At 41.5% G+C, this 22,541-nt stretch overlaps 1 protein-coding gene across 1 annotated transcript; it reads right to left on the bottom strand.

The window, feature by feature from the left end:
* Nucleotides 1-216: 216 nt before the first annotated feature.
* LOC135514283 (zinc finger protein 462-like) lies at nucleotides 217-22,328 on the bottom strand. Its single transcript, XM_064937649.1, has 11 exons — nucleotides 22,169-22,328; nucleotides 11,327-11,395; nucleotides 5,135-11,124; nucleotides 4,712-4,992; nucleotides 4,397-4,515; nucleotides 3,651-3,803; nucleotides 3,150-3,390; nucleotides 2,732-2,868; nucleotides 2,325-2,551; nucleotides 797-1,757; nucleotides 217-662 (listed from the first exon to the last, which is right to left on the bottom strand). The coding sequence occupies exons 2-11, from the start codon at nucleotides 11,334-11,336 to the stop codon at nucleotides 511-513; spliced, it is 8,271 nt and encodes a 2,756-aa protein (XP_064793721.1). The 5' UTR covers nucleotides 11,337-11,395; nucleotides 22,169-22,328; the 3' UTR covers nucleotides 217-510.
* Between the last annotated feature and the right edge of the window lie 213 nt (nucleotides 22,329-22,541).

Raw genomic sequence — 22,541 nt, 5'->3', positions numbered from 1 at the left:
GTATTTAAATTATTTATTTTATACACATTTTTGATAATCCTTAACAAGGGTGTCAATTATTTCAGACCCCATTGTATTTACAAAAAAACACCACCTCTTTCTCTAGATGAGACTAGGATTTTTTTCATTGCTTCGTCCTCAGGAACAGTTCAGGAACAGCTAATATCCTTAAAACAAGGAAGTGTTTTCACAAATGAAATATCTATAAAACAATAGTTCTAGGATAGTCATTTATTACAAAAATGTTAAAAGACAACAGGATGAAAATATTAAGAAAGCACCAAAACTAATTAGTTGGAAATGTGAACCGCTGTCATTCTGGGATAAGACTTTTTGTCCTTTACAACAATAGCTGCAGTGTCTCCTCAGTCAAGACTAGTTACAGGTGGAAACAATATGCAACCGTTTCAATGGAAATCTACATAATCTCCTTGCTGTTAAAATGAGCATTTCTAAGCAGCAACACCCTCAAAGTCTGTACACCCTTATCAGTTGCACCGACACACTGAGTTACAAGCCATGGCGCATCACATGCCGTTCCAGGTCAGTGCTGTTCATGAGAGTTCGGCCACAGAGCTTGCAAGAAAGCGCATTTTCATTTCTGGTCGATGGAATTATCCTCAGGGTAGGGGAGGCATCTATACTCAGGGCAGTGGAGGTATCTATATTCAGGGTAGTGGAGGCATAGAATAGGAATGATAATAGAATGAGTAGCAGAGTTAAACACCTGACAGGGAACCAGAAACAGTTTGATCAATTGGATGTCAATAGTTTCATCATGTCAAAATGTACATACCTTTTGGTGCAGATGTGTTACCATTTTCATGATCTTGCTTATCGTCACTCATGGGGTTTTCTTCAGACTTTTCGTCCTCTACAAACCCTTGCTCCTGTTTCGTATTGCACTCAGGTTTCAGACTGTCATTCTTCACCACCACCTCCTCATGTTCCGGTTTCTCACTAGGATTCCTATGTGTTTCCTCTTTGCCCTCTTCATTTTCAAGCACTGGCATTTCATGATAGTGGCAGGCTTCATTTTTAAGCACTGGCATCTCATGATATTGGTCGTTTTGTTCTCCTATGTCCATCTCTCCAGGTTCTCGGTTCTCTTCCTCAAAGTCCATAAATTGTTCCTCTACCGTCTCCTTATCCTCATGCTCGAGCTCCCCATGGCATTCTTCATATTGTTCCTCCTTGTTCTCCTCATAACTAAAATCATGGCTCTCGTGGAATTCACTGCTTTGGGCACTGTTCTCTGACACCTCATTATCTCCACCTTTGTTCACCTGATCTTGTTGCCCATGGTTCTCTTCACAGTCCATGGATTTTTCTACTACGTACCCTTTGTTCTCATATTTTTGTGGGGCAATGTTCTCCCCATTTTTCTCCAACCCTTTTTCCTCAACGGTATCCCCTTCTTTGAGCCCTTGAGTTTCTTTAAGTCTTCTGTTAGTTTCTTCCTGGTCTTTCTCTTCTTCTTTTCCTAGCTTCTCTATGTTCTCTCCCTCCTCCAGCACCTGCTGCTTCTCACTATGTCTGTGGTTGGTTTCTTCCTTCTCTTTGTTTCTTAGCTTGTCAGCGTTCTCCCCCTCTTCCTCCAGCCCTTGTTTCTCACCATGTTTATTTCTTTCTTCTTTGTCTTCTTCATTTTCTAATTCCTGGTCACATTTCTTTTCCTTTTCTCGGTTGACTCTGTCCAGTCTGGTCTCCAGTTCCTCCAGATGGACCTGTCCCACCAGCTCATGGTTCCTCACGACCTACAAGAAAGAGCAACACAAGTCAGAAGACATTTACATCAGATATAGAAGGTCAAACGACTCAACAGAGAAGAGTTGACTATAGAACAAACTTTCAGAATTAGCATTAATAAAACAACGTGTAAGAATACTACTAGTTGTGACCTTTGATTGGCTATTTGTCAACATAACCACTGTCCATGTGTAGAGACAGGCTCATCCAGAAACATCCCTGATCACAAAGGTACTGTGCAGCTCTGATGGGAGTACAGGTGTAAGCAGTACAACAGAAATCCCCTCTAGTCTTTCAGAGGAAAAGTTGCGCAGCGGTCTAATGCACTGCATCTCAGTGCAAGAGGTGTCACTACAGTCCCTGGTTCGAGTCCAGACTGTATCACATCCGGCCGTGACTGGGAGTCCCATAGGGCGGCGCACAATTAGCCCAGCATCGTACGGGTTTGGCCATCATTGTAAATAAGAATTTGTTCTTAATTGACCTGCCTAGTTAAACAAAAAAAACAAGTGGATACACAATCATATTGCTTACACCTATGCAGGCCTCTCAGATCCTAAGGGTAGAACACTAACCTGGTGCTTATCGCATAGGTGTGCCTCCAACTCGCTCAGCTGTGTGAAGTCAAAGTAGCACAGTCTGCATTTGTACGGCTTGATATCATCGTGCTTAATGAGCATGTGCAGATGCAGCTTCTCGTCACTGGAACTAGTGAAGGTGCACTTGTGGCAGCGGAACACGAGGCCCTGGAGATATCGCGATAGCCTTGAACGACGCACCTCTATCGGGGCCACCGGCTCCTCTGTTGTAACATGATAAAAACCAGGATCAGCAGCATAGTCAGGTAAGACACCGATAAGTATCCGACAGAATAAACGGTAGACAGCCAGATTAAGTGTCTAGTGAGCGTCATGGATGTATAAAGCATAATTGTGTATAGTCATAATGTAATTTATTGTATTAATACCACAAAAATACCTACCACGATGGAGGACGATGTGGTCGATCATGCAGTTTTTGTTTTTGGTGTGGTAAAGACAGAGAGGGCAGCGTAGGTCCTTAGGAGCTTCTGTTGCGCTACTGGCATGTGCCGTCTCTATGTGTATATCCAAATTCTTCCTAATGTAAGCATTCAGAGAAAAACGTGTTACACTCATTTGGCAATACAGCATATTGAGGCTTAATAGTTAGAAACAATTATGACCACGAAGTAATCATTTAAAGAGGGAGTTAATTTAGCAACCCTTGTCGTCACAGGTGCTAATTGTTCAATCACTTCAATTAGTTTCTATATTCTTAGATATCCATAGCAGGAATGTGTATACTAAAGCCCCAACTATGACCCAGCAAAGTCAACATTGGCATTTGAGCAGATTCTACCACTGAAAATAATATATTACCTGAAGCCCGTGAAAAAGGAGCAGTCCTTGCACCTCACCAGCCTTTTCCCATTGTGCCGATTTATGTAGTGCCGGCGCATACTCTTGATGTGTGTTGAGGTGTAGATACAAAACTCACAGATGAATAACGCATCTTGAGTGGTCGCGGTGGCCTGTTGGCCAGGATGTCTGGAGGCCTGAGCCACCTGCCTGTAGTGGTTGAGCTGCCGCTGGACATCTGGGGGCTCCAAGTACACTGGTTCTGTAATGGAAAGTACACTGGATATTAGAACCACATTACATTCAGTCACTCAGCAGATGCCTTCTCTCTTAAAGAAAATGTAGGGGAGGTGTGCTATTGACAAAATACTTGAGGGGTCAATACGCAAAACGTTATGCGTTTTTCAAAAATATTGATTGTCTATATGCTGCACAACACATTTGATCATTTATAGGAAAGGTTCTTAATCATGAAGTTTAATCAGTAAAATTCAAATAATGAATGTAAAGGGGAGCACTTGCTTTCAGTAAGGTCTGTTTCCTCAGAATCGTCAGACATGTGATTGCCTTCCTGAGGTTCTGGCAGGTTAGGGGCCTCTTCATTGGCCTCCCGGGTGTGTTCCCTGTCCTGGCTACCGGTCACGGGGGAAGGAAGGTTCTTGAATGGGTACTCAGCTACTCCAGCAAGACAGATTAAAAAAGGAAACAGGTTTTAAAATGTTTTCCACAGCTTTTGCCATTTCAATTGACATTTTATACAGTATCAAATTCTGCAAAATTAACAGATATTTTTTTTTTATCTTTAAAATGTGGTGACATGACAAATCAAATCAAATTTTATTGGTCACATGCACATATTTAGCAGATGTTATTGCGGGTGTAGTGAAATGCTTGTGTTCCTAGCTCCAACAGTGCAGTAGTATCTAACAATACACAAATCTAAAAGTAAAATAATGGAATTAAGAAATACATAAATATTAGGACAAGCAATGTCGGAGTGGCATTGACTAAATACAGTAGAATAGAATACAGTAGAATATAATACAGTATATTATATTATATATATATATATATATATATATATATATATATATATATATATATGAGATGAGTAAAGCAGTATGTAAACAGTATTAATGTGACTAGTGTTCCATTATTACAGTGGCTAGTGATTCTATGTCTATGTATATAGGGCAGCAGTCTCTAAGGTGAGTAGCCGGGTTGTAGCCGGCTAGAGACAGTGTGCTATATTAATAAGGCTGCCTCACCACCATGTACTTTGAGCAGGTGGTTCTTCAAAAGGCTCAAGATGGTAGTTCTGTACCGACAGAGCCCACAATGGAAGGGTTTGATGGTCCCGGGGCGATGTCTAATATGGCGGTCAAACCTGAGGAGACATTTGCAGACAAGCAGTCATTTCACAAATTGATTTATTCAGATGTTTAAGCAAATCTTTATGGTTATATAGAAGCAAGAAAGAATGTTGTATTGTGGTACCTAAGAAGGTAACATTACAAGATTGATTCTATCACATACTATCAATACTCTCCTCTGATGTAAATATACAATATATTTCCTCTTACATCTGCTTCTGTTGATGTGGTACGCTGTCCAGCCGTTTGAGCGCTGCCGTAGCTGCATGGCTCCGCTCATGTGAGCGTAAACCTTTCAAAGACATGAAAGTTCGCCCGCAGTGCATGCACTCCTCTCCTGCTGACCCCCCCTCTGGTTCTGTTGTCGACGGGACAGGGGAAGGGGACCCCATTGGACCCATCCCTGTTGCAACAGATTCCACCTTTGTCACAATCCAATGACTGTCCGATTCCGCTGCCGTCAGAACATCGGGCAGTTCTAGTCTTTCATGCTGAAAGACAAATAAATGATTACGGTTGAGAATCACATATGGGAAAATACAGATGTCATTTTCCAATGTTGTACAGTACTACCATCTGTCAAACAATCACAAGCCCGTAGGTTTGCAGTTTACTGCATTATGTGCCACTTACCTTAACAGACTTGGTCTTTATAGGTGGCTCACTAAGGTGTTGTTTCCTCTTCTGTCCATTTTCCAGCGTCTGAAACTCCTCATTATGATGGTCGAGATGGGAGCCGAGGTCCACACTGCCCTGGATTTGGAGGTTACAGTATCCACATCTGTAGAACTCTGTGCCAATCTCTGAAGTCTTTGAAAGTATAGTGAAGTCCCGTTTGAAATCTTCGTTGTGGAAATTGGTGTAGTGGATACTTAGCAGGAGATTTGAATTGAAGAATAATTTCACACATTTCTTGCATTCAACTGGACGCAATGCGCTGCCTTTCTCACATTCTGGATCAAATAACTTGCAGACAGGTTTCTGCTGCCTGTGGCGATTTCTGGGCTTTGGGGGAGAGTGCAGTGTGTTAATCGGTCGGTGTTCGCTAGATTTGTGCATGCTGTTAGAGACTCCTGGATGGCAAATCACATAATGGGAGACCATGCCTTTTTCACTAAGACATTGGAAAAAACAGAGAGAACAGTTTCTCTTCTCACCAGGTGATTTGGTTTCGGGAATCAAAGAAGCCTTATGGTGTGGTGAGGTTGGAGGAATGCGGTGAGGTCTGAATGCTGGAACAAAGTGGTTGTTGAAAGCGGCATTGTCATGTTGCCTCCTATAGTGGGCTGCAAGGTACTTACGAATCAAAGTCGTATACGAGCACAGTGCACACTTGTAGGAAAACTCTTTGTCCTCAATTGGAGCCACTGTACTGTGGTTAATGCGAAGATGGCGGGCAAGACCCTTTTTAGTGGTGCAAAAGTACTTGCAAAGGTGGCATTTGACTATGATGGATTTCCTATTTTTTAAAATGGCAGCTTGGGCAATTGAGGTCTGGGAGCCTCTATATTTGGAGAGAAGATGTTTTTTAATGGCAGCGGATTTTTTCAAGGCCGGTTTGAACATATTGGGGGCAGATCGTTTGTGATCCATCTCATAGTGAGCTTTCAACTTCTTGAATTTTGCATGGATGACTGGACACATATTGCACTGGAAGCCTGCCAATCCTATCCTCTTACCCGATCGGACTTTCACACATTCATCGGGGTCACTGAAGTGTACAATTTCTTGTTCAAGTCTCTCAGTTCTGGCTTTGGTGGCTGGATGCCTCATCTGGCAGTGAGTTAGAACACCATGAGGGCGAGAGTTCACATACGGACAGATTGAACACTTGAATACCAGAGTCCCATCACCTGTACTAGATTTAGGTTCCTTTTCACAAGTTGATGGATCATATTCCGGATGTTTCTTTCCACAATGAGTTAACATACCATGGAGGGTGTTGAAATCTCCGGAACAGACAGGGCACCTCCATCGCTGGCTTGGCTTTGAGGTTTCATGAACATCAGACTGTTCATGGACCTTCATATCATATTCTGGATGTTTCTTTCCACAATGAGTAAACATACCATGGAGGGTGCTGAACTCTCCGGAACAGACAGGGCACATATGTGTCTCGCTTGACCTCAAGGTTTCATGAACAGCTTGCTCTTCATGGACCCCTGGCTCTTCATGGACCCCTGGCTCTTCATGGACCCCTGGCTCTTGGGTCTGCCTACTACTAATGACATCTATCACAGATCCATCTTCCTTGACAGACCATGGATGAACTACACGGTAGTGGCTGCCGATACCTCCCATTGAAGTAGCCTTAAAGGAACATGCTCTGCATGGATAGACTTTTGTGTCACCTTCTCCGGACTGAAAAGATGGGGAGGTCTTCGGAACTTCCCCAAACCTGAGGGTAATATTTTCATGTTTAACATTGCGCTCTGTGTTAGGCTTAATTGTTTCAGATAGAGAAGTCTTAGGGCCAACATGTAACCTCAGGATGATGGACTCAAGTCCAGTATTTTTATCTGGATGACGTTGCCGGTAGTGCCGGAGGAGTCCCTTCGCTTCAGTGTGTGAACAAACACACCACTCGCAATGATAACCTGCTTGTAAATGGCCATCTTGGTAAGCCCAACGCATAATCGTTGTGATTGGGGCTTTCTCTTGGTGGTTATTCCTCAGATGCCTTTTCAAAAGATATATATGGGGAGTTATATAAGAGCATTTGCGGCATTTTAAGGACCTGAGTGGTGCAGCTTTCGACGTGCGAGATTGTGAAGCTTTCATGGGGGACTTTTTAGGTTGTTGGGTTATTAATTTCTTGGGGGGGGTGCGAACAATGGTAGTATACCGGACAACTTGATCCGCAGTAGCCGGCAGATCACTATGTCTTAATTTCTGATGATTCAAAACACCCCTAACTGTGGCATTGTCATAGTCACAATGCTGGCAGTAAAACAACTTCCCCTCTTCTTCTTGGGATGAGTTAAGTGTGTCTTCTTGTACTGGCTGCGATTTGCCCATAACCGTAGCAGTATATTCAAGGATTTGCTTAGCAGTTAGTTTCATATCAAGGTGTCTTTTCCTTTGATGATTCAAAACCCCTATCACTGTTGGATTGCTATAGTTGCAAAGCTGACAGAAAAACATGTCTGCAACCTCGTCCTTCAAAAGAGGACGAGACAAGATGTGAGGAGAGTTGGGTGAGTGGACTGCTTTTGACTGAGATGGTTTGGTTTGCCCTTGAACCACAACAGTATGCCTTAAGATCTGCGCAGCGTTTGTTTCGAGATCACCATGCATTTTATTTTGATGATTCAAAATCCCCCTTACTGTAGAATTGCTATAGTCACAATACTGGCAGAAGAACTTCTCTAATTCTTCTTGGAAAATCTCAGATGTTAAGAATGATGAGTGAGGTGATTTGCCAGATTGGGCCAAAATCATAGCAGCAGTATATTCAAGGATTTGTTTATGAGTTGCCTTAAGATCAGGGTGTCTTTTCCTTTGATGATCCATAACCCCACTCATGGTTGGATTGCTATAGTTGCAAAGCTGACAGAATAACACAGCCTCTTCCGTCACAAGAGGAAGAGGTAAGATGTGAGAAGAGTTCATTGAGTTGACTCTTTTAGACTCTTCTGATGTTTTCATTTGCCCTCGAACCTCAGTAGTATGCCTGAAGATGTCATCAGGAGTTGTTTTGAGTTGACCGTGTCTTCTCTTCTGATGATTAAAAATCCCGCTCATTGAGGGATCTCCATAGTTGCAAAACTGACAGAAAAACAAGTTACCTGCCTCATTCCCAACATCAGATCTGAGGAGAGAGGAGTTAGGGGCCCCAAATCCAGCAGACTGAGATGTAGATTTTTGACTAAGAAGCTCAGATGTATATTGAAGAATCTGATTAGTGGATATCTGAAGACGGCGATGTCTTAATTTCTGATGATTCAAAACCCCTGCAACACTTGGGTTGCCATAGTTGCAGTACTGGCAAAAAAACAAGTCAGCTACCTCATTCTCAACAGTGGATTTTAAAGAGGAATTAGATGAGTCAAATCCAGTAAACTGAGGCTTTTCACATTGACCATGAACCTCAGCAGTATGTTTGACGACATTATCAGCAGTCACCTTGAGATGACTACGAGACGACATCTGATGATTCAAAACCCCTCTCACATTGGGGCTGCTACGAATCATAGCAGTATGTTTGATTATACTTTCAGCAGTTGACTTACGAGTACTGTGTCTTAACTTCTGATGATTCATAATGCCTCTCACTGTGGGGTTGCAATAGTCACAAAACTGGCAGAAATATGGACTCTCAACATCTGCCTGTGAAACACTGGATATGGGAGGGGATGTGTTTGGAGACTTAACTTCTGGAAGTTTGAATGGCTTTAAAACGTCTTCCTGTGCAACATCATTTTGAGGGGGAGTGCTAGGTGAGACTATTGCGATGCTCTGTGATTTTTTACATTGACTACGAACCTCAGCAGTATGGATGTGTATCTGCTCAACAGAAGCCTTGAGATCACGGTGTCTTGACCTTTGGTGATTCAACACCCCCCTCACTGTGAGGTTGTCATAGTTGCAATGCTGGCAGAAAAACATGTTCTCTGCATCTTCCTGTGCAACATCTGGTCTGGAGAGGGAAATGTTGGGGGACTTAACTTCTAGGAGTTTAAATGGCTCCAAAACCATATTTTCAGGAGACACCTGTGTTTCGTCCTTAGGTTTCCTGGAAGTGGCAAGAGAAGCTTGCTTTATGCTGTCAATTGTCAATCCTGCCTTCGGGTGGCTTTTTTGGTAGTGGACAAGCATGACAATCACTGACTTATTGCTGAATACACAATGTTTGCAGTGGTACAGTTCCACATCCACTCCCATGGAAGCAGAACATGCTAATGAGGGTGTATGGGTGATATTAACAGTTTCTTTATGTGGGGTCGGAGACATCCCAGGAGAGACAACCTCTGCATTCTTTAGGCTGGAGGTTTGCCCTAAATGTTGTGATGTAGGGGGTTCATGTTCAGTGGGCTTGGTAGTAAAACTGCAGTACATTAAGGGATTGCTCATTTTCAGTTTTGGATGCTTGTTTTTGTAATGGGGTTTCAAGTACTTGCCATTAGAAATGGTGAATGGGCAGGCAAAGCACTTATACACCAAATCAAGCTGATCTGATCGCATCATGAACACATTTGGGGCTTCTGGGTGATGATCCCTATAGTGCTGCTTAAGCTCATCAGGGGCGGCAAAATCAACCGGACACTCCAAGCAACGGAAGGTGGCAGTCCAATCATCTGGATTCATGATGTACTGAAAGTCATACCTGATGTAAGGGTGCATTCTCTGGTAATGGGTGCTCACACTGCGAGAAGACTTGTGACTGTAGTCACAGTGTTTGCAATGATAAAGATTTTTTGGGTTGTCCCTGCTTTCCCCATTTGCCAACTGATCTTCTATTTCATTTCCTGAGGCATCTCGTTCAGTTCTCCAGGCATTTCCTTCCTCTTCATCCTCGCTAACCTCAAAGGTGAAAGCAGTGCCCCCTGATAGCTTACTTTGGATGACTGTACTTTCGGGGCTTGTTTTGACATTTTTCTTAGCAGGACTTAAAGGAGTGTCATCATGCGTTCTCTTCTTGGTGGTTTTAGCTAATGGCTCTGTCAGTGACATTCCATTATATGTTACAGGTTTGAGATTCTGCTGTTCTGTCACTGTTTTGTCCAGCAGACTTGACCCCATGCTGTAAAAAAGGTAACTGTGCTTACTTCGCTGGTGAGTGTGAAGATCTTCCAACCAAGTCGCAGAAAAGTTGCAGAGCGAGCAGCAGTGAGAGCCCATCTGTTCACTTTCTGAATGAAATCTCTCGTCAGTTACTTTAGAAACACCTTTACCATTGTCTTGGTCATAGCTATGGAAAGGTGCATCTGACATGACAGTCACATCACACGCACCTGATGGCCTTGGGAGGGTGGACATCTTCATTGGCAAGGAATTTAAAGATGACTCATGCGCTGAACTTCCAGGTACGACTCTGAATTTAGAACAATTTCCTGAGGATCCCACTTGAGTCCGCAGGTTCTTCAACAATAAGCTAGAGCTAGGAATGTTTATGGTTTTCAGTGTAGACTTGGAATTCACTCTCCCTACGTCCCCTTTTTTGCGTTTGAGTGCCGACACATTTTTGTGATTCTTCTTACCTGGCAGTGACACTTTTGCATTGAGAATCTTGCCCCTCAAATACCGTTTCTGTGTTTTCAAAGTCCCGCCCTTACCAGGACCCCTTACCGGCACCTTGTGATATGTTTTTTCATGTTTGATAATAACTGTCCAAATGGAAGACGTAAACACACAATGCCGGCAAGAGAAAAACTTTTTTGAACTGTTGTAGCGAGTGCTACTGTGAGGTGGCGTGGAACTCTCTGAGGGAGTAGAACTCCCTGCATTTTGTGAAGGATCCACATCAACGCCATGCACCTTCTTCATGTGTTCAAGGAGGAAATACTTTGATTTGAAGAGGAGGACACAATGGTTACACTGGAATGACTGACTTGGAGACACGGATTGTTGAGAGCCTGGTTGACCTTGGGTCATCTGGTCAGACTTGTTGAGGCGCCCGGAATCTGTGGGAGTATAAAATATCTTAATAATGAATGAAAATAATATACAACTACAGAATAAAAATGTGTATCATCAGATATTAATGACTAAATGTGCCATGCACCTAAGCATTTCCAGACCGACTAAGCAGTTAAAAACATCAGGTGATAAAGTTCACCATTCTCCTGTTTACAACTTGTATTATGGTATAAGAACAGGTCATACCTTCCTCCATCTCCCCTGGCTCTGTGAGATTCTTGATCCCAGAAATTCACTGACAAACAGGAGAGAAACCTGTTGGGCAGCATAATAATTTAATGACAGTAACCAGGTTCCCATCCAAACATTTTTAAATTAATTACGCGAGAAATGGTGGTGAAAACGCCTTTATGCGCAAATATTATACGACTCGGGAAAGCATGCAGTTTATTAGGATACAGATTAAATACATTTAGATGAAAGTGCACTATGATGAGATTGATGCTCCTTTCCAATTAATAGTGAGGGTCTTATTCTGGTGACATGATGATAAGATGCTTGGCTGCTGTTTGACAAATAAAAATAATCTCACTCTCATCTATAATAATCTCATGTACAGGATAAAATAAAAAAGATTCCGCTCATCAAGCTACACAGAAGACCCAATCATGACAAAGCAAAAACAGGTTATTTAAAATGTTTTCAAATTTACTTTAAAAAATGTTCTTCACATAAGTATTCAGGCCCTTTACTCAAATCAAACTTTATTTGCCACATGCGCCAAATACAACAAATGTAGACTTTATTGTGAAATGCTTACTTACAAGCCCTTAACCAACAGTGCAGATTAAGAAGAAGAAAATACTTACCAAGTAGGCTAAAATAAAGAGTAACACAATAAGAATAACAATAACGAGGCTATATACTGGGGGCACCGGTACAGAGTCTGTGTGCAGGGGTAGTTGAGTCTTAAAATGGTATCCATGAGTTCATCTGACTCTGGGTGAATAAAACAAACGCCAGAATCTAGCAGTTTTATCCCTTTAAAGCTTACTTTGTGGACTGCACCACCAATCAGTGATAGTAGCAGGGATAAAAATAGCCATTTGACAAGACCATCATTGTCAACCCACCCCCTCAGTGTAACTACAAATATAAATGTATAATCCATGTTTTTTTGTTTTTTTTAAAAGCACATGGATGCAAGTGAAACGGTAAGCAAAAACATGGAATTTGGTCATATGTGAAAACGTGCCTTTTGGATTTTGTGTAAGGTCACCTGCATTACGCAATGTCGGCACTCCACTTGTTAGAACAAGGAAGTAAACCTTGAAGGTTTTAGAAGCTCCCTCTGGTGGACAAGTTGACCTGTTTAACAAATGTGATTGGATGGTTGCTTAACATAATGGATCATTTTGCCAGGGTTATCTGAGAAAAGCTATCAGCTAGCCATTTTAGACCAAAGGTCTAAACAATGGGTCTGTCCAAAAGTTTGTGAGTATGGAATCCGCAGTAAGGGAAACAGCACCACTGTCTGTATCCCCACCTATTGTTTCGTTGATGAAGCAGAGGTAAGGAGTGTTGCGCAAGGTTGTCATTTTTTTTTGCAGTACACATTATGCTGTTCTATGCTGTTCTACAAAGATGACCAAAGGACAAAAAAAAACAACTGTTCATTATTTGCAGTAATATCTTTGTAATATCGCAAACAAGACGTAGTAGTTTCAGCATTAAGGGTTCCAGCTTTAAAGTTGGTAAACCAGTCTAAATACGCTATAAAAGTCCTGGCGTATTTCTCTCAAATTTGTGCACTAATTTGTTTGCATCCCTGTTAGGGAACATTTCTCCTTTGCCAAGATAATCTATCCACCTGACCGGTGTGGCATATCAAGAAGCTGATTAAGCAGCATGATCATTACACAGGTGCACCGTGTGCAATAAAAGGCAGCTCTAACAACTATTGAGGGTAGTGTGTATGGCCCAGTACATCACTGGGGCCAAGCTTCCTGCCATCCCAACCTGACAGTCAAAGACTCCAGTCACCCAAGTCATAGACTGTTCTCTCTGCTACCGCACAGCAAGCGGTACCAGAGCACCAAGTCTAGGTCAAAAAGGCTCCTTAACAGCATCTACACCCATGCCATAAGACTGCTGAACAATTAATCCCCCCCGGCTACTCACTGTTTATTATCTATGCAGTCACTTTACCCCTACATACGTGTTAAAATTACCTCAACTAACCTGTACCCCTGCACATTGACTCGGTACCCCCCATTGTTATTTTGTGTTAGTTTTATTTTATTTTTTACTTTATTTAGTAAATATTTTCTTAACGGCATTGTTGGTTAAGGGCTTGCAAGTAAGCATTTCACGGTAAAGTCTACACGTGTTGTATTTGGAGCATTTGACAAATAAAATTTGATTTGACAATGCCACAAGTTGAAGGAGTGTTCATGTAATAAAGCCCTTTTGTGGAGAAAAACAAATTCTGATTGGCTGGGCCTGGCTCCCCAGTAGCCTGGCTCCCCAGTGGGTGGGTATGATTTTAAGCAAGAGACATTTAAGCCTCCCCTAACACGGATGACGCTGGGCCAATTGTGCGCCGCCCCATGGGGCTCCTGGTCATGGCCGGCGGTGCCACAGCCTGGGACCGAACAAGAGACATAGTGGCGCCTTAGACCACTGTGCCACTCGGAAGGCTTAGATGTCTCAAGTTGAGGGAGAGTGCAATTGGCATTCAGGAATGTTCGCCAGAGCTGTTGCCAGAAAATGACATTTTAATTTCTCTACCATAACTTGCCTCCAACATTGTTTTAGAGAATTTGGCAGTACGTCCAGTCGGCCTGACAACCGCAGACCACGTGTATGGAGTCGTGTGGACGAGCGGTTTAATGATGTCTACATTGTGAACAGAATGCCCCATGGTGGCAGTGGGGTTATGGTATGGGCAGGCATAAACTACGGACAACGAACACAATTGCATTTTATCGATGGCAATTTGAATGCAGAAGAGATACCTTGACAAGATCCTAAGGTATCTGTGACCAACAGATGCATATCTGTATTCTGTCATGTGAAATCCATAGGTTAGTGAATTAATTTCAATTGACTGATTTCCTTATATGAACTGTACTCAGTAAAATCTGAAACTGTTGCGTTTATATTTTGGTTTAGTATATTTGTCCTACATTACTTCTCACATGTATTATACACACCTCAACCTAACGTAGCAGGCGGAAAAGAAACACCTGAAACTAGATCCCTTAGATACTGGTCTTGACGAGAAGGGGGGGGGGGGTTCTCTTCTGCACTGTTCAACCAATCCAGTAAATGTGGAGGAGTTGTTAAGATGGAGTGTCACCTTGTTAACATCCAAAAGCGGAAGTTGTGTCACAGCCTCTCTTTCCATGTCCCCTGAAAACCGGAACACCCGGATGCTGGGGAATTGGCGAGGCTTTACACGCCCTGAGACACCCTCGGAGAGTGGGCGAATGAGATTTAAACATGAACACACATTGAAAACCTATTTAGCTTCAGCTATTCAAGCACAGAGGCATGGCAGTGACTAATAACAAAATAAACAAGGGAAACTTATAGGCAGGTGTAATCGTCATGTTGGACATTTTGGATTCAGAATGGGCATAATTGCTGTAACCTTCAAATGGCAGCCATATTGGATTTGAGGCAAAATCCGTGGTGAACCCAGAGAGAATCTGTGGTGGCCCCGGACATAATTACAAGAGTAGGGCCTAAAGATACAAAATCCTTCAAGGAACCTTGGACCCCCCAAAAAATGTAATTCCAAAGCCTGAGCCCACTTGTTTTCCATCGAGCTGGTTAAAAATGGACTCAACATTTAAAAAAAAACATGCCATCGTGAGCATGTTGAGGTTGTCTATCCCGACCAGACGCGATCAGGATATGCAGGTTGAAATATCAAAATGAATTCTGAACCAACTATATACATTTGGGGACAAGTCAAAACACATATGTAACATTCACTCATGGACATTTAGCTAGCTAGCTTGCTGTTGCTAGCTAATTTGTCCTGGAATATAAACATTGGGCTGTTATTTTACTTAATGTACAAGGTCCTATTTTTTTCTGGATCTTTGTAGAATACCGACCCATTTTGAGTCACACAAAATCGTGTGTTTTCTACAATTAATCCACAAATTAAAAGGGAGAAACCTTATTGCTTTATAGTAATCTCTCTTCCTTCAGTCTTTTTCCTCTGTGGATTTTATATGGTGTTTGGCAATCAACTTTAAGGTGCATTACTGCAACCAACTGGACTGGAGTGTGGACCTTGTTCATCTCTCAATCACCCCCGTGGGTATATGCTTCTAAAAACCAATGAGGAGATGGGAGAGGCGGGACTTGCAGTGCTTCAAGCATCTAAAATAGAGCCAAGTTTTATTTTAGTCCCCGGCGGCTACGCAGGCCAGGGATGCCAACTGGTGAGAGCCTAAAAACGTGACACTTTTTTGTTGTTGCCGAAACACACACGAAAAAAATCCCTGCAAGGGGGAAATGCAGGTTTTAACTAATTAAACAACAAAGAATATGATCTACATGATCAGTCTGCGTGTGTAAAATAAAGTGGTTAATGTGAACCTAACAGCTAAAAAATGTAAAGAAAGTTATCCAATGTTACTTGTTGCCTAGACTTTACTGCAAATGACACTCTTGAGAAAAAACATTACACTAATATTGCTGTTAGCCATGACAGCCTTTACAATAGAACGCTTGTGACCACACACATCTAAATATTGCACTTAAAATAGAAATAGGCATTCTATTTTTGCTCTATTATAGTGGCCGCTATAGTAGACATTGATCAAGCGCACAAGGCTACATGTGTGCAAAAATAACATTCACAGAGTAAAACACTTTATAATCCCCCCTCACGAGTGTTTCTGTCAAATTCACGATACTGTTTGTTGGCATAATTGATCTCTTTCAGGCAGAGTACACCTGGCATACCCCTTTTAATCTAGTGAGAAAGAAGGAACGTGTGTTGTGTTCCTTTCACCTCTATAGTGGCATCCAGCTTAAGCCAGGCCCAGCTCCAGCTACACTTGTTAAACAAGCAACACCTAATTTCACTTAATTCTCTCATTCTGAAAATGAACCACATACTGTAAAGGGAAAACATTAGTTAACAGATAGTGGTTTGCTAGTTAACATTTCACAGATTACCAGGGTCCAGTAAGCAACCAAAGTGTTATAACTTGAGGAACGGCAAGGAGTTGTATACCAGTTAACACTATCGCAAATTGGTTAGGTTACTAATGTTAGCTCATCTGATGTTGTAGTGTTAGCTGTCGGCCTTTAATAGCCAGCTAATTTTTTAAAAACTCAATAATTTGATCAGACTAGTTGGCTAATTTTGCTCAACATTTCTCTGGCTAGCTAAAGGAGAATTCGATCCAGCGAGCAAGATTCTTAACAATGCTAACCATACTTGTTCCTCCACACTTTCTCCCTCACCTCAAACTTTCCAAATGCCAGTTGTTTTTCAGTTACAGCTCATGAAGTTCGTTCAGGGGACGCGCTGCTGTAAGTTAAATGGCAAGCTGCCTTTCCAGAGCGCATGCTGATGCTGTAAGCAAGTTGGTTGTCTCGTCTCTCTTCAGTCGCGTGCTGCATTCTGTTGTTATGTGAAGGATTGGAGCCTTGATACAGCCAGTATTGCGCCAACGCCCCCCCCCCCCCCTCTCCTCGGATCTACACAAATCACGTAGTTCACCTATTTTGGATTCAAAACAGCACATTTTGCCAAAAGGTGACTAGTTTGCATGCCTGTCAGACGTCCGTTGACGCGCGCAAGACGTTTGGATGTTATGATTGAATAACATGTAGGGGTACATTTATTTCGCTATGCTCGTGCACGCAATGTGGACGGTGTGTTGTGCATGTAACAGTATGCATTTTTTGTCAGGGAGGCTCATACAGCACGGAATAAGAGCACATTTGACTTGGAAAGTTGTCTATTAATCAGCTACCAAAAAGTAAAGCTTACATTCATAAATATTCATAGTTTAATGTCTTCCTATTGTATCTCTGTGTTTACAGGTATGCATTAAAACATCCAAATGCTGTTTGTTTATGTATGTAGGGCAGACAACCGACTACTTTTATTCCACATTTTTGCTACAGTATATCAGAGCTTCCACTATTGGGTTACATGAGCTTATGCAGCCCATCCCCTTTCCAGCCAGGCATTATTCTGCATGTTGAGAATCTCTTGTGGCTAGGAGACAGAATTTTCACTTTTGGATAAATAGCGCGCCCAATTTCAACTTCCTGCTACTCATGCCAAGAATAAAATATATGCATATTATTCATAGATATGGATAGAAAACACTCTGAAGTTTCTAAAACTGTTTGAATCATGTCTGTGAGTATAACAGAACTTATGTAGCAGGCAAAACCCTGAGAACTAACTGTTCAGAATCCCCCCCCCCCCTCTCTGTTCCCTGAATTGTCTTTGCCAAGGAATATTTCATAGGAACTTGTTTTCAGTTCCTACTGCTTCCACGGGATGTCATCAGTCTTTGGAATTTGGTTGAGGTTATTCCTTTGAGCAATGAAAAAGTAGGCCAACTAGGAACTGAGGACACTTTTGTGAGTTGCGCAAGACGTGAAAAGCAGCACTGGTTTATTTTCTTTCCTGTATTGAATAGATTGCCCAGTCTACAATTTGATCGATTATTAACATTTAAAAATACCTGAAGTTGTATTACAAAAGTAGTTTGAAATATTTTGGCAAAGTTTATAGGCAACTTTTGAAAATTTTTGTAGTGACGTTGCATTTTTTGTAAGCTGTTTTCTTCGGGATCAAACGCGCTTTACAAATGGACATTTTGGATATATATGGACGGAATTAATCGAACAAAAGGCCCAATTGTGATGTTTATAGGACATATTGGAGTGCCAACAAAAGAAGCTCGTCAAAGGTAATGTATGTTTTATATTTTATTTCAGCGTTTTGTGTAGCGCCTGCAGGGTTGAAATATGCTAGCTCCTTTGTTCACTGCTGGTGCAGGCTATCAGATATTAGCTTCTTATGCTTCTTATGCTTTCACCGAAAAGCATCTGACATGTTGGCTGGATTCACAACGAGTGTAGCTTTAATTGAGTATCTTACATGTTTGATTTAATGAAAGTTCAAATTTGATTTGAATCTGGCGCTCTGCATTTCCCCTGGTAATTGGTCAGTGGAGACATTTGCGTCCCGCCTATCCCGAAGAGGTTTTTAATGGGTGTGCCACAATATCTTTAAATGTAGCCATGTTTGCAGTAAACTATTTTTACCCAACCATCCATTTCATAAAACGGGGACATTAGGGATGTGAAAAAACATATTTTGCTTGTCCATTCCCAGCGCGCCTCTACAGGGTGCTGTTGGAGAGATGCATCGCTGAGGCGCTCCACCAATGTTCAATCAAATAAATCATGTATCAGATATAGGATATGGTAGAAAGAGTGTGTGGCCTTTTTCTGTAGCCTACAGGCTGGAGATAAAATGGATGACAATGTAATGAGATGGACACCTAGTGATGCACCGATATGACATTTTTGGCCGATAATGATATCTGAAATTTTCCTTGCCAGAAAAAACAATAACCGATGTTTAAAATGTTTAGCGGCCTTTTAAACATTCTAGTACAGTTAAACAGTTAGCACACACGCAGCGGTCTAAGAGGTGTCACTATAGTCCCTGGTTCGAATCCAAGCTGTATCACATCCAGCCGTGATTGGGAGTCTCATAGGGCGGCGCACAATTGGCCCAGTGTCGTTCGAATTTGGCCGGGGTAGGCCATCATTGTAAATAAGAATTTGTTCTTAACTGACTTGCCTAGTTAAATAAAGGTTACACACACAAACACCACACTGACCAAAAAGTTATTTTGTTGGCATTTACGTATGTCTCCATTACCAGTAAAACAATCAAAACCTGTTTCTTTCACTTACTTGCTATGTTGTTTCGTTGTTCAGACGTTCCATTCTCAACCAGGATTTCTATGGAACGCTGTTTGGGTCTTTGCATGTCAAAAAAATATACCAAATAACACTATTTGACGTGTCAAATAAGCTTGTTGACAAAACAGGACCTGAATATGACTGCACGTAACATAATACTTAAATGCGTTTATTAATTTTAAAAGTAGTTATTACACTAGCACTCGTATTTCATATGTCACAACGATTCATCGATACGTATGCTATGATGCTGGTAAAGTTGTCTCGCGGACCTACGGTGCTGGTCATAAAAAAAGCTAGCTATCTCATGGATGCAAACAATGTTCTCCCCAAAAACATAGCAAAACAATCTGTTTCAGTAGCTATAGTTAGCTAGCTAACTATATAGCTAGGTGTCATCATCTAAAAATATCCATAATTTATAAGACAGTTTTAATTACAATAATGGTGGTTGGAACCATCTTTCTGAAGCTAGCCACAATAACGATGAGTCACAATAGTGGACTTTGCGGTTTGCCTTCAAAATAAAGGCATGTCATTGACAGTGATGCAAATGCATACAAATAGTATAACTATGCCTTAATTTAATAGATCACGCTAAATGAGGTTGGAATGTTATATAGAATCAACAAAAGACTATTTGTTAATTTGACAAATCTGTTAATCACAGTGGATGTATTATACTTTAGAATTGCATTGGGGGATACTTATTTCACTGTACAGCCTTACATATGGATTGTGGATCAATTACATGGTGTTTCAGTCTACTCAGTGACACCCAGAAAACATTAGCATTGTAGCTCTTATTGCGGGACTCAAACAACTGAATTGAGACATTTATTGTCAACCTATGTGTATTGAACAGTATTCCAGAGATAAACAATACTGCGTGGATGTTAACTCTGAGCAGGATGTTCTGAAAAATATATTGGGTATTGAGTTTACCGCATTTCATTAACTGTTACCGCATTTCATTAACTGTTACCACATTTCATTAATGCCCAATCCTTAGGTAAAGCTTTACAGTGCAATATGAATGTCAATACACACAATAGGCTGGGGAGGTGATTTCACAGTCACAGTCCAGCAATAAGAGCTACAATGCTAATATTTGTGCAAACTCTTCAGTTGTGTTCTGTGGGTGTCACTGAGTAGACTGGTACTCCATTTCATTGCTTCACATTCCAACCTTGTTTAACATTATCTAGTCTAAATATGACATGATTCCACCAATTGTAACCTTCTGCATCACTTTCAAATAGGTACTTTTATTTTGAAGTCAACTGCAAATTCCACTATTGTGCCTAATAGTCAGATAGAGCTTCACAGTGCTACTGATAGTAGTGGTGGCGCCTGCCTTGCAAGTGCAAATACAGAACACACAACATTCTATAATAGAGCTGTGTTATTTGACTTGTCAAATAGTGTTATTTGACATGTTTTTTCTGACACGCAAAGATCCAAACGGCGTTCCATAGTATGCCATGAAGCTAATAGCAGTGGCGCTATTACTGTGTAACTCCGGTTGGGCAACATCTGAACAATAGCGCACTTGGTAACGTTAGTGTGTACCGGTGCTCGACCAGTCGGCGAAAGCCAACATCACCCACGACAGAGAACGGTTGATTGTCAAGGGCAATGAATTCCATTATCTTGGCGTTAATGGATTTCGCATTTGAGTTGTCTCGCTGAAATGTTGTTACTATTTCAAATGACTGCTCGACTTGTTGACTGCTTGATCCACACAGCAGACATTGTGGGCTAGGTAAGGAATGCTGTGTTGCAGGTGAACCGCAAAATTGTACATGGTGTCACTTACCTACGTTGTATAGGTATGCGCGTCAGCTTTGACATTGGTTTATCACATCAGCGTTAAACTAGACATCGGGCCGATACCGATGTTGCCATTTTTTTAGCTAATATCGTTTGATTCCGATATGTTCACTGATATATTGTGCATCCCTAATGGACACTTTTTAAACCATGCAGGTTTCTCTGACCAAACAGCCTAACCTAAAATGGTGCCCAATCCAACAAAAACAAATGTCTTGTCATGTAACAAACGATCCTAAAAAATGCATCCTAAAAGCAGGCCAGGTCAAAGTAAAATGGACAATCACAACTGCTTTCCGGGAGTTTCGCCCCATTGTCATAATCAGTGGTTTAAAGTTGGTCAATTTTTGACAAGTTGTCATAGCAAAAAATAAAATAATTCTGCACTTCCTGCTGTGTAAACATGTTGTAACTAGAGTCAAGATAATTCCTGATAAAGATGGGTAGTTGACATTCAGAGCTTAAATAGCCAAACTGATTAGTCACAGGAATCTGGACTAATAAAGCCAATGCAACAGCCTGTTTTACAAATGGTGGGCCTACCACATGGATGGGCATTCATACAATTCTATTGTGGGCTGATATGGTAGGCTACACCCCAGTAAGCACGGGCCGACGTCTTTTTTTGGTACAGTCCGGTCACCTTGATTTCCACATCCACAGACATTCGTTTTTGGTCCGGTCCAAATCTGAACCAATCATATCCATCCATGTTTGGTTCAGATTTTTTAGCGGCCTGGACCAGCCTTGATTTGACCCAAACATAGACGTCTATAAATTACGCCTTTCAATTTACAGTCAACCCAAAAATGAGCCTGATATCAACATTAGGAAAATACGTATTTTTCAACGTCCTGGAAAATATGTACACTGGCCTTAACAGTCATCCAGACGATAGTGTATCCGTTAAGTAAACAGCGACCATTAGCGGCTGGCTGGGAAACAACATATTGCAAACTCCGATAACTCACTGCAGAGATTGACCAAAAATCACTTGCTGCATTTGTTATTAGAATCAAATTTGTGAACAAAATTAAGATGATCCGACTAACTGTTTGGCCACTCAATTAAATTGACAACATTTTCGTCCAAACCCTAACGTTAGGTCTTGTCGAAGAAGAATTAACAAGGGGCGTGGAATCTGAACCCCTCTCTATTTGATCCACCATAGAAATCTGAAATGGTTTAGCATGCAAATAGTTAACGTTACAAAACGTGGCATAATTTACCAAAACGTTAACGAAAAATATTGAATAGCCTACTTACACGTTCATACAGAGAAAAGGGGCGCCTCATACAATGTTCTAAGTCCTCAATGTGCTAGCTAGCTTCGTAGATGTTCGTCGCCATGTTTTTCCCGCTCCTACAACAACATGTATCTTCTTACGTCTGCGGACCAAGCTACACTGGTGACCAGTAGCTAGAGCTAGAGACTACAAAGAACTCTGCAGTCAAGCAAGAAACGGGGTGGCGGTGCAATGCAAAAAAAAAAAATCTGGCAATTGCCGCTAAAGCTCATCCCATACTGTCTCTGTTGGGCCCTCGTGCACACTGATTTATTTTGAAAGAAAGTCTACTGAACATACACTGTACCTATAAATTGTAGCCACTTTAACTAAGACTTGCATGTGATAATGTC

Source organism: Oncorhynchus masou, chromosome 25 (genome assembly GCF_036934945.1).
Source record: "Oncorhynchus masou masou isolate Uvic2021 chromosome 25, UVic_Omas_1.1, whole genome shotgun sequence".
Taxonomy (NCBI): domain Eukaryota; kingdom Metazoa; phylum Chordata; class Actinopteri; order Salmoniformes; family Salmonidae; genus Oncorhynchus; species Oncorhynchus masou.
This window is presented reverse-complemented; position numbering and strand designations above follow the sequence as displayed.